This window comes from Mercenaria mercenaria, chromosome 3, assembly GCF_021730395.1.
Source record: "Mercenaria mercenaria strain notata chromosome 3, MADL_Memer_1, whole genome shotgun sequence".
Classification (NCBI taxonomy): Eukaryota; Metazoa; Mollusca; class Bivalvia; order Venerida; family Veneridae; genus Mercenaria; species Mercenaria mercenaria.
The window spans coordinates 78652380-78665814 of NC_069363.1; the positions used below are offsets into that span (position 1 = coordinate 78652380).

The 13435-nt window shown below is 33.5% G+C and overlaps 1 protein-coding gene across 3 annotated transcripts; it reads right to left on the reverse strand.

The window, feature by feature from the left end:
• Positions 1-1218: 1218 nt before the first annotated feature.
• LOC123546531 (Krueppel-like factor 10) lies at positions 1219-10626 on the reverse strand. 3 transcript variants are annotated; one of them, XM_045332885.2, is made up of 4 exons: positions 10459-10626; positions 7056-7406; positions 5496-6372; positions 1219-3997 (listed from the first exon to the last, which is right to left on the reverse strand). In XM_045332885.2, the coding sequence occupies exons 1-4, from the start codon at positions 10528-10530 to the stop codon at positions 3633-3635; spliced, it is 1665 nt and encodes a 554-aa protein (XP_045188820.2). In that variant the 5' UTR covers positions 10531-10626; the 3' UTR covers positions 1219-3632. The 3 variants fall into 3 exon arrangements, with proteins under 3 accessions (XP_045188820.2, XP_045188821.2, XP_045188822.2); XM_045332886.2 differs by lacking the exon at positions 10459-10626 and adding an exon at positions 9948-10400; XM_045332887.2 differs by lacking the exon at positions 10459-10626 and adding an exon at positions 7762-8069.
• Positions 10627-13435: the final 2809 nt, after the last annotated feature.

Genomic DNA, 13435 nt, shown 5'->3' on the forward strand with positions numbered 1-13435 from the left:
GTAAAAAAAAAAAAAACTTACTTTGTAACACTTGTAATGCTAGATAAATGCAAAATGCTGACAGTTTAACAATTGGGACATCATGCATTTTGTCTTTCATAAATATTTTGTACGAGGAATTTGTCCTTATATTTAAAGTACATGGTATGCATTAACTTCCTTATGACTTATTATCATGCAACCATGTTTAGCACAGTATGTCAATGGATTCTGAGTTGAAGACAGATAAATAAACTCTCACCAATAGGGACTTTACAATTTTCTCTGCCATATCCTTATGCATGAAATGCTGTTCTCAAAGATTTGAAAACATTATATTTGGTGTGTTAAGTGTGAGGCTAGATTCTAGCAGACTTTGATTTTATAGCTTTTAGCAGTAACATGAATTTAAGTCAGAAGGGTTCAATATTCACATCATTTAAAATTTATAAATATAAGAGAAGTTGAGATTTCTCACGAGTACAGGTGCAGTACTTTTATCATACCCTACAATAAGCATCTGTGGTGTGAAAAATTAAGAACATTTAAATTTTAACCAAATTTAGATGCATATGTTCACAAAATACTGTCAAAACTCATGTCAACACCAAAACTATATACCATAATTACCTATTTCATTAGCTGATGCTTACTATCGTGTACTGGTATTAACAGTACATGCATGATGAAATCTCAACCTATCTATGATCATGTATAAATACTACAGACAAGATCATATGAACACAAGCAATATATTATATAGATAGTTACAAATAATTTGTTTAAACATGGATTCATGAACAGCTGCGGTTTGTATGAAAAAATCCTTAAAATAGGAAATGATAAATAGTGTATGCATAATACAGCAGATATATAAAATAGAGGCAATATATCTTGCACCAAAAAAAAAAAAAAAAAAAAAAAAAAATGGGCCTATTTCAATAGTTGATGGTATGTATTAACATGATGAACTTAAGTGACTGACCTGAAGCAGGCCATGATTCATTGATACCTGATTATCTATAAATCAATATTGTTAAAGCATCTTTCTATGTGGAAAAGGCACTAAAAAACCTGGGATTTTAATCAGCCATATTTTTTTTTATGTTAACAGGTTTTCTCTGAAGATTACAAAATTTAAAATAAATGGATTTCAGCAAAGTAAAATTAAAACAATAAGCCAGTAGATATGTCATGTAGTGTATGTGTTTAGTCATGAATGCAGTTGTCTTTTGTTCATTTTTTTTTTTTTAAGATATGTCTGTTTACTGAAAATGGGACTGTAACACTGGAAAAAAGTAAAGTTTATAAATAATATAATTTAACAAAAAGAAATAATATTAAACTTACAAAACAGGAACTCGTACAATGTTGCATTGATTAGTAATAATGGCACATAAAAAATATTTACAGTTTGTAGTAGATTTTGAGAACAGTATTACCCTTGATGTAGAAAACAGAAATTTGTACCTTTCTGAAACAAAGTAATGAAGGTTTCCTGTGAGGGGAAAAAAATATTTTTGTCTAGAGATACGTAAATTCTTGATATATAATTTCTTCATAAAATTTCTTACGCTGAGGGAGACTATGCCAAAAATTTATGATGCAGATGGGCTATTTTTAAGTTTGTAGCCATATATATATATATATATATATATATATATATATATGTATATGCTAATGTTATCTATGTAAAAATATTGTGAAATACGAGAAATCAAAATTCAATACAAGGCTGCCATCACTGGTCACTCTAGACAAATCAATTATGTACTGATGCAGAATTTTTGAATATCCATACAGTTCAATAAAATGTAAAACAATCCCAAAATATTGAAATTATTTCCTTTAAATAATCAATCCTAAAATATAAATACACTCCTTCTTGCCATATTTTTTTTTTCATATTGGAGTTATACTGATATATCAATGTATTTTATTTGTCAGTTGAAATGCTGATACAAAATTGATCGATGACAGTGCTATGACAAAGTATTACATGTCAGTTGTGAACTGTTATTACTTACAAGGAGTAAACATATATTATATAACATCAATATCTTGTTGTTGTGTGACAATGTCCAATGCATATAACACAGGTGATGATATATTAGTAATACTTCTATACAGCACTCTTAACTGGCCATTTTTGAAACATGTGTTATTACGTTATAAAACGATATAAAAAAGTATACCATAATTAACTTTATTAATTTACACATCTGTTTGATATTAATTCTCGATACACATTGTTTTTGATGAAAATATCCCATAAGTTCATTAAATTTCATTGAAACTGCCAATCCTTTCTGTCAACAACTTGACCAATAATTTCAAAAAAGAAATAATAAAAGACAGAACTTCACACAAAAAAATTACAACATTGCACAATGTGTTCATCTTTCTTAACACAACTTGTAATATTTTTACTATTTACCCTTTAATCATAATGAACATACATATACATATATGCAAATACAACATTTATACTTGCGTTAACATGGTAACAAAAAAAAAAACATTTGTAGAATAACAAATACAAATTTATATATCTTTACTACTTAATGAATGTACTTCCACACATTTTAACGAGAAGATCTCGGTCTTAGGAATGACCCGTGAATCAAAACCAGGCCTGAAAAATTATTAGAGTGCAAAATGATCAATGGACCATTTCACTTAAATGACAAAACTGAACCATAAAGTAAAACACAACTAACTGGGAACATCCACAAACTGAATTCCTAGCTACATGCTACTAGACAGACTGAATTCAGTCCAAAATGGTGAAATTTTTTCACATTTTTCGCAAATTGGAGGATTTACATATTTCTGTCCAGAAAATTGAGTATGTGAAAGTCCTGGCTGATTTTGGAGAGAAAGGGCATCAATTTGGACTTAATTTGGGTTTGGTATATATATGAAATGGTCTTTAGACGTAACTGTTATAAATGTGTGTATTTAATACAACATACAAGACAAAAAAGACAATGCAAGAAGCTGTAAAACTGGGACAACACAATGTTAAAACTGCCATGATCTCTTTCTTCTGTGGCACAAGTAAATTAACAAATATTTCAAAATCAAGTTCTTAATTCAGTCAATTATAGTTTTTGTCTTAAAGCTGATAATAAATGTAATTTCTCATTAAAGTTGAAATGCCTGCTTTGTCCCCTAAAATTTGACATTTCTATAAGTTTTAAGTCACTGTCAATGTTTAAGTCCATAACTACACTTACCCAATTTTATCTGGCTAACGAGTTATCTAAACCTAAACAAAATTGTCATTTAATTAACAAAAGCTTTTATATCAATATTTTAAATGTGACACATATCTGAGGTAACAATAAAATTTTAATGCCTAGCACCTGATACCCAACAAAAATACCTTGACAACCTGACAATACCTGTTAAACAGGTGAATACTAGCATTCATCAACTTCACAGGCTCTATTTTGCCTGTTTTTTTTTGTAATCAATATCACATATATAATACAATTCCAACCATTCCAGAGGTTGCCTAAATCAATCTAAGAAGCAGCAAATGTCAAATTACATTTTTTTCTAAAGCAACAACTTTCTTAGAAAGTTTTGACTATCAAGACACAAAACTAACAACAAATACTAAATTCCAAAAAAAATCTACATAATTTCTAATCTGCAACAGCCTGCGGCAGATCCTTGCACAAAGCTTCCGTGGACCATGACATTTGTGAATCTTCCGACATGTCAACAACTTGTGCCTTCTCTACCAATGGCTGTACAATGACACTATCGCTAGACACTTCCATTTCCACCGACTGTTCTACTTCTTTCCGACCTTTGGACTTCTGTCTTGGATTACTTGAATGCCTGCTCAGATGTTTTGACATATGGTCACTTCTGATAAAACGTTTTTCACAAAGTGGACACACAAAGTTTTTTTCACCGGTATGTGTACGCCTGTGGCGCGACAGTTCATCTGATCGAGCAAATTTTCTGTCACAAATTTTCCAAGTACAAACAAATGGCTTCTCTCCTGAAACAAGAAAGAACTATTATAATAAACCTCTTAAGAAGATCAAAATTAATGAATTACATTGTGCTTCAAGTAAGAACTTGTATCAAATTATTAATCAGAAAATTTGAACAACTTTCAGAATTCCATGTTTGGTGGAAACAAATCGTCATCTGCACACCTAAATGAAATACAAAATGACTGTGCTGGTTCTTGCAACTATTTGTTCAGACTCAGGGTTCATCTTCATCAATGTTTGTGTTGTGAAAGCCTGAGAGAAGACATTCAACGTGTTTAAAGAGGCTAGCAAGTCATTAGTGACATTTGTACTATACTTAAAAAATCTTGTATATCCTACAAGCAATAGAATCCTGCTGAAGATGGCAAATTGGATATAACATGATTAGTAACATACAAGGTCATTACACAAGTACATTTCTCTATCTGAAGATTACCATAAAATGAGATCAGAATGGGATAGGTACAAGTAGCTTGTTGTTTCAACAAACAACTGAAAAAGGCAAAATGACAATAAAGAAGATAATGCATCGGTGACACACAAAAGCATGACCTGTATTGACAATGGTAAAATGACCTGTAGTATTACACAGTCGTGAAGGAATGATAATCTGATTACGTATGACACACATAAAAATATAATAATTGAGCCGTGCCATGAGAAAACCAACATAGTGAGTTTGCGACCAGCATTGATCCAGACGAGCCTGCACCTTTGTGCAGCCTGGTCAGGATTCATGCTGTTCGCTATCAATACCTATTGTAATTTAATATAGAAACCGTTAGCGAACAGCATGGACCCTGACCAGACTGCGCAGAGGCGCAGGCTGGTCTGGATCCATGCTGGTCGCAAACCCACTATGTTGGTTTTCTCATGGTGCGGCTCATATGACAAAGTTCGTTTAACATACTACTCTTTTACTGTTGTACATACTGAGTAAAACTTACAGAATCTTTTACAATCTATTTAACATTAAAATCAACTTTACAGAGCAAAATTCTAAAGGCTTCAAAATCCTGTTTTTGAAGGGAAATACTGTAATATGATTCCCATGGATTTCTATTGTCTTGCTGTACTGTACACAATATAACAACAGTCAACTTATTCAAGCAACACAAAACATTTTCCTTTGCTGCTCATCTGGGATTAATAACTTTTATCATTTGAAATCATTTCTAATTATATTCTTAGCAATTGCTGTATACTTATTCATTTCTAATTTATTGTATATCGGTTAATTTTATGAATATATGATATGGAAATATTTGTCATATTATTGATGATCTTAAGAAAAAAATCACCCTTTTGTATTCATGAGCTTTGAACAATGTTGAATGCACATTTATAAATATGAAAGTACAGAAATCAATTTTACAGTATTTTAAATGAAAGTGTTGAAAAATATTCAATGCTTTCATTACTACAATAATGTTCCGAGACGAATTAACCAGCTAAATGTGTTAACAGTCTGCTTGATTGTGTTAAAGGTACAGTACAAACCTGTATGAGTTCTATAATGAGCTTTCAGGTGTGAACTCTTGAAATAAGTTTTGTCACACCCGCTGTAAGTGCACCTGTGTGGCCTTGACCTTGAACTGCTATTCCCTTCCACCTCCTGTTCTGAAATATTTCTCGACATCGGAGCTGGAGCGATCGGACAAAGTCCAGGCATATTACTAGCACTACAAGCTGCTGTGCAGTTATTGTTCATGAAAATGACTTGAACTATTGGCGGCTGATGAGTAATGGTCCCATTAGCAGCCTGTGTAAGCACCACCGGTACGGGGGTTACCCTTGAACCTGACAAAGCACTTGGCAGAATTTTAACGTTACTGGCAGTCTGTGACTTGTTTAATGGTTCAGCCACAAGCGGTTTAGCCACAACAGGCTCAGCCACAAGTGGGGATGAAGATGAAGGATATTCTGTTGATGATGTAACTACCGATCCTGAAAACTTCACAGTGGATGGAGAATGCTCTGACAATGGTTTGATTCCAAGAATCTGCGAGGTGGTACTGGTAGGTAAAAGTCCTGAGACTGGCGAGTCACTAAATGATGTGTTTGGAACATTAGAATCAAACTGACTAGAGACAGAATATGAATTTGTTTCACTTCCAGATGAATTTCCCGTAGAAGCACCATTGAAAGAATTTTGTTCACTACTTCGGCAAATTTCGTAACAATTGCTATTTTCACTATGTTCAAAAACAATAAGTCTTTTCTTTGCTGGCAGGCAGGACTGGTTCATACTAGTTGTAGTAGTTGGAACAATAACTGAGACTGGTTGTCCTCTACATGTTCTGCTTGGCAAGCCTTGTGAGTTAACATGATCAGCTTTTTGTCCAGACGCCCGCTCCAATGGTCCTTCCATCAGTAACTGAAAAGAAAGAGAAGTTACTTCATTATTTTGTTTGATAAAACTATATTTTACTCCAAAAATTAAAATATGAACCAATGCACAAGAGTGTTAAAACTGAAGAATTAAGTAGCACGCTACTGAAATGTTTTGAATATCCATTAAAGTAATGATAGTTTAATGTAAAAAAAATCTTTAGTTAAACATCTGACAAATTTATATTGCTAAATGTCAATACTTGCAAACAAAACTGTCTGTCAATGTATTTTGAAGACATAAAACCAGATTAATTTTTAAGCTTTCAATCTGAAATAACATCCTAAATATGTAGACAGAGTAATTGTAAATTTAGGCCTAAAATAGAAATGTTTTGTTTCAGGAGACCCAACCCTGTCAGACCAAAAGGTGTAAAGATATTTTTACCATTTAAATAGAATATAACTTCCTTTTTTTACAGAAGTAATACACATGTAAAATTATTTTAAAAAGGTTAAATGGAATAAATTTTACAAAAATGTTTAATAATGTAACTTCTGTATGTATACAGTAAAACATCTCTAGTTGAGAAAATCTTGATTATAGAAGATTTTGGCCATATTGTTGCAAAAAAAAATAGTAGAATAAAATTAATTTTCTACCTATATTACCAGATATTACCAATTTACCATACTGTAAAACAAAATATTTATTTTGTCATGCCTTACCTGTGCCAACTTAGATTCTCTCCTAAATGGAGTTGCTCTAAGACATTCTGCACTACTGGATTCCAATAACGTAGTATATGAGACAGATGACTTGGTTTCCAAAAATCCTCTACCAAAGTTGGAACTCCTGTCTGGACTGGAGTACGGACCATAGACAGGTTGCGGTGGTGGGTCTCCGGGAAGATTCCAAGGGTCATTAGATGTGGATGAGCAGTTGGAATCCATGCTATGTTCACTGCTCGACGGACTTGGAGCTTTACAGATAGATAGCAATGTTTCAACAGCTTCTCGTTCACTTGACTCATCTACAACCGATTTCGGACTGTCCATGAGTGTTCTGCTTGACATGCCCTGAAACAATTAAAAAAATTACTTCATGAAAAATCCAACAATTTTGTTTAAGATTTAGCATGACCTTAAGTCAGTCACTTTAAAAAAAAGCCGAGGCACATCTTAACATCACACAATGTCAACCTAATAACTAACACAATAATTTCAATAAATCAATTTCTATATATTTCAAATATACCAAAGTAATATGTTGCAACCTATGTTTCAATTTATGCATGCACGTAAAAAAATTACATACAGTCATGCAAATATCACAGCTTAATTAATGACAGATGTTACATTCAAAGTAAATAATGATCCAACTCAGATCTTTCTTTCCTTGTATTAAACACAGAAAATAAACTAACATACTTACAAATTGAAAAAATGTTCCTTCAACTTTTTTGTTTGTTTCTTTCTAACAAAAATAGTAACAAATCAGCACTTTTTGAAAAATCAAGGTATAATTGCTTTCAGCTCATTCCTAGTTCCATTTAATCTTGTTAAACCACATCTTCAAAAACTTAAAATATGAACTATTGACATCATTTCAGTTCAGACCTAGGATACATTCAACTTACTAATATTTTTAAACTGCAGAAACATGATATACCGGTAGGTCAAGTTCATTTATAACATCAATGCAGTCTGTCACGTTCTGCATATCTCCTCCTTTTTTCACAAGCCATCTTACATAAATGAGCCATGCCATGGGAAAACCAACATAGTGGGTATGCGACCAGCATGGATCCAGACCAGCCTGCGCATCCGCGCAGTCTGGTCAGGCTCCATGCTGTTCGCTAACAGTTTCTCCAATTCCAATAGGCTTTAAAAGCGAACAGCATGGAGCCTGACCAGACTGCGCGGATGCGCAGGCTGGTCTGGATCCATGCTGGTTGCATACCCACTATGTTGGTTTTCTCATGGCACGGCTCAAATGACTAATTGAGTATGTGGCAATAAAGATTCATATAAACATGCATGCATTAGAAGGTATGAAACGCTTTAAATAACATATTCCTAGATGTTTTAAATACTTCTGCAATCCTAACACCTTTATAATTAAACAAGGAAGTGGCTATAGGGTCCGCGTACCTGACCTCTAGATCTGGAGTCTAGAGGTCCGGTAATCAATATACATATATTATTATGTACTGTATTACCAGTGTATAAGGTAATTGCTGGTAAAAGTTATGATAAGTTATCATAAAGATGCCGTTACATTTTTTGTAAATATTTCATTTATAATTAGATCTCACTTGGGTTCGAGGCAATTACTGAATATGAAATTTTAACAGGGGTTTCCGGTAATCAGCGTTATTTATTACTCAAGCAGTAAAACGAATTCAACAATTCATGAGCACAATAGGAGAGATCGTTTTTGTAAACAAATCCATTGTATTTTCTATTTTTAGAACTGAGAAGACAAAGACCGGGTGGGCAGACGCCGAGCGTCCATGTTTTTTGTAAACAGTGATGTTTTTCTGACGGCTTAAATTTTCTTAAAACACAAATAGTATCAATAATTTTTTGATCCATGGAAAGTGTATAAAACAAGCAATTTATTGATTACTTTTGATTATAATTTCGAAATTAAATGGATTAATTATGAACGCTTAACTTACAGTGTTTTTTCAAAAAGTTTGGAGGGTCGCTACGCCGCTATTAAAATCTTATGTCATTTAAAACGGTTATTCATTTCAAAAAGATATTTAAATGGAAAAATATGAAAATCGTAAGCATTTCAAAACTTTTTGAATTTTTAAAATCCATAAATGAGCGAAAAAGTTATTAAAAATTCAGATCCCATACACAAACGATGTAAAACATTTGTTTTACCCACCACCAGATAAACAGGTATTTATGGGTGACGTTATGGCGATCTCTCCTATGCATGTCTTAAATACTAAAGAAAACATAAGTTTTTTGGTTTTAATTCATCAGTCCAGAGAAAAACAAGAATGTGATAAAAGCTTCTGATTACTGCCTAGAAATTCCTATTTATCAAAATTGCGATTGTATTTCCCCCCCTGGATTAAGAAGGACCTGTTTCCTGTCACTTACAATTGATGTAGGCCCTATTTAAAACCACGAGAAAAATAAGAGAACAATCTTTTGAAATCATTTCCCGTTGATTTTTTTTTAATATAAAATATAGTCTTCTTTTTGTAAATACCGTTCTCAGTATTCATATTATTTACCGGACCTCGTAGACAGCCCTGTACAAGCCTTTGAACCAGTTTTGAATAAAAAACTTAGAATTCATTAACTGTATGAATTTGCATAAAATTTAAAACTTAAGTGAATTAATCATTAACTTAATTGGAGAAATATTATTAAAATGCCCTGCCTCGGCCTCTTATCTTTAGGCGTTCAGTTGGCATACCTTTTGACAAGCGCGTTACACTTACTGAACTTTGAAGTATGACGAATGTAGATCAAATATTCAACCTGACCTAATAATATCTATCAATATACAACAAGTTCAAGTTTACTGCCATTGATGTTCACGCAGAAAGCATGCTTTTTCAGTACAATTACAGTTCACAAAAGAATACTTACATCTCTTTTTTCGTCAAAAACCCAAGGTCTAGCGTTACTACAAACTACTATCAAATCACTCAATATGTACTCCCACGAGTCGTGATTTATGCGTGCATGTCATGCAAAAGGGAAACAACTCGGGTGACTGATACAACGCTGACCAATGTAAATACTAAATTGGCAAGTCTAAGCAGCTAGGTATACGAAATAAAACTTAATAGCTCCTCAAACATTTAGTAAAATTTAAAAAATGTTCTGTATGATCATTTTTGCGGCAACAATTACTGATTGAAACCCAGCCCTTGATCACTGTTGATGTTTAGCAGGAAGGTCTAATAGTTGCCTGGTCTAAAGATTTGCAATGAATGCACTGTACTGTAAACCTTCCTGATGATTATCAAAAGAAACTTTTGTTTTAAAGATTAGCAGTTAAAGTACAGTAGGCCTACAAAAAATATCAACAATAGAATCGAAACAAAGAGCATCTTTTGCGAGCAGACGATGCGTTTAAACGTTCAAAAGAACTCACGTAAATTTCCAAAGTTGGTGGTGTTTTCGGAGGAGTGGGTGGATACAATCCATCTGCAACTTTCTTATCCATATTGTCTGCTCACAAACTTTTAATTTATTCACTCGAATCTGTGTTTTCGTACTGTTATTAAATAAGGGGTGTGTGAGAAAAATCATAATAAATGTGACCGTGACCTGGAGAAGGTAGGTCCAGTTCAGCCAATCAAAATCGAGGGCACGACTTTCACATCCAATGAAATTGTAAAGAACGACTGATCAGCGGCTGATACTACCTTGGAGGCACGTGGTCTATGTTTGTAAACTAATCATGCACTGAGAGCATGTAGTTGCGTTTCATGATGAAAGCGAGACAAAATTCACGTAACGCGGGAAAAGGGCAAAACGCTGAAAAGAGCACGTAGAGCTAGTCGCTCTTTATATTTTTTAATGTTTTTGTATAAACTAGTAAACAGATCTAGCTCATTTGATCCAAGAGCTTTAAAATATGTATTGATTTGATTAAGTTTTTATGTGAATTCTGGTTGTTGCTTAATTAGATCTACCATCTAATACCGACAGCCTAGAAATCTAGATCAATAGATCTTGATTAGTTTTTTAACATTTTGAATAGGTGGAGTTAGCTCTATATCTCAAAAGATCTATAAATTCTTCGAAATGGAAAATTTGCCTACTTTGACCAGTGTCTTTCAAATGAAATAAATTTTAGATCTAAATGAAATGAAATAAATTTTAATTGAAGTGTGGTATGATCGCTGCACATGTTCACAGTTTGTCTGTCAAAAGTTGTATGTTATTTAAATTTAACAGATCTACATGTAATAAGGCACGTTCGTTCTGAAGGCAAAAAAAAAAAAAAAAAAAAAAAATCCCACCCTTACAAAACATTGCGGCTACTACAAGACACTGATTTTTTTTTTTTTACTTTGTTTAATAGTGTCCCGTGATGTGCCAGGGTTACCAAGAACCATATACACTTTACATCAATACCTCAAATATTACTCAAGATACATTTCTGAAAAGGAGTAAATTTGATTTTGTTTTAATTTTGATTAGGCTACTCTGTGGCTGGACATGATTACCGGGTGTGATTTTGACCGTTATTTTTCCTATTTGAAATTCTTTACATGCATTGTCACCAAATATCCCACTTTTGATTTAGCCTAAATGCTTCTTTAAAAAATTCTGAACTTGCCAATTATATTTTAATTGACTGCCGCCCTGTGAAAGTCGGAAACCACGGTTGGGTGAAAGATGTAGATGTAAAAAAAAGTAAAGTTCTTTTAATATCATCAGCAAATGCTGAATATTTTAAAGATGCATTAAAATTAAATCAAAAGTTAATATGGGTTATTTGGTGACAAAGTATGTAAAGAATTTCAATAAGGAGAACATGTTGTGTAATCAGCATGGCGGCTATATGTCCAGCCGCAGTGTACCTGTGATGTTATTTACAATGTTTGTGAAGTACAAAAATTTAAAAGATGTTGGTGAAAATATTGTAATCAGTTTTTTGTTGTGATATGTGCGTGCGTGCGTGTTTGCAGGGGGTGCATGTGGGGTTTCAAAAAGTTAAAAGATGTTGGCAAAAATAGTATTAGTTTTTAGCTCGACTATTCATAGAATAGTAGAGCTATTGTACTCGCCCATGCGTCGGCGTCGGCGTCGGCGTCGGCGTCTGCGTCCGCGTCCGCGTCCCGATTTGGTTAAGTTTTGTATGTAAGCTGGTATCTCAGCAACCACGTGTGGGAATGGATTGAAACTTCACACACTTATTCACTGTGATAAACTGACTTACATTGCACAGGTCCCATAACTCTATTTTGCTTTTTTACAAAATTATGCCCCTTTTTTGACTTAGAAATTTTTGGTTAAGGTTTTGTATGTAAGCTGGTATCTCAGTAACCACTTGTGGGAATGGATTGAAACTTCACACACTTATTCACTGTGATAAACTGACTTACATTGCACAGGTCCATAACTCTATTTTGCTTTTTTACAAAATTATGCCCCTTTTTCGACTTAGAATTTTTTGGTTAAGGTTTTGTATGTAAGCTGGTATCTCAGTACTCACTAATTGGAATGGATTAAAACTTCACACACTTGTTCACTGTCATGATCTGACATGCACAAAGCAGGTTCCATAACTCTATTTTGCTTTTTTACAAAATTATGCCCCTTTTTCGACTTAGAATTTTTTGGTTAAGGTTTTGTATGTAAGCTGGTATCTCAGTATCTACTAATGGGAAAGGATTGAAACTTCACACACTTGTTCACTGTCATGATATGACATGCAGTGCAAAGGGTCAATAACTCAACTTTGCATTTTACAAAATTATGCACCTTTTTAAACTTAGGAGTTTTGGGTTAAATTCTTATATGTAAGCTGGTATCTCAGTACCCTCATAATGGGAATGGATTGAAACTTCACACACTTGTCCACTGTCATGAGCTGATAAGCACTATGCAGGTTCCATAACCCTATTTTGATTTTTTTAAATTATGCCCCTTTTTCGACTTTGGTATTCATTCAATCGACAAGGCTGTTGAATAGTCGAGCGTTGCTGTCCTCCGACAGCTCTTGTTTTGTTTGTCAGAAGTGTAAGTGGTGGGGATCGATGGCTTTTGAAAATAAACTGGAAAAAAATCCACTAATTTTTCAGTGGGGGAATTGATAGGTTTGGTGGAGGTTAAGATATACTAAGAACCAGTAAGAAAAACAGGAATTAATACGATGATGGCTCCCCTAATACAATTTGCTACCAAGTCATTGTGTTAATTAAGTTTGAAAACCCAACCTATTATACAGTTTTCAGTCTCCAGATCATCATGGTAATGACCTTTGATCTGTTGATCATAAACAACAGTGATCATCCTCAAGCAGTGCTTAATCACCATGTAAAGTTTGAAAGCTGTTGCTATTTTACTTTCCGACTTAGCGCCGAAGTCATATAATGTGACATTGAGCACAGGAGTCT

Coding starts and splice junctions, on each gene's coding strand:
- LOC123546531 (XM_045332885.2), bottom strand. CDS start 10,530: ATGGATAAGAAAGTTGCAGATGGATTGTATCCACCCACTCCTCCGAAA. Junction 6,373..7,055: donor GAGAATCTAAGTTGGCACAG/GTAAGGCATGAC, acceptor CTTTCTTTTCAG/TTACTGATGGAAGGACCATT. Junction 3,998..5,495: donor TCATTATAGAACTCATACAG/GTTTGTACTGTA, acceptor TTCTTGTTTCAG/GAGAGAAGCCATTTGTTTGT.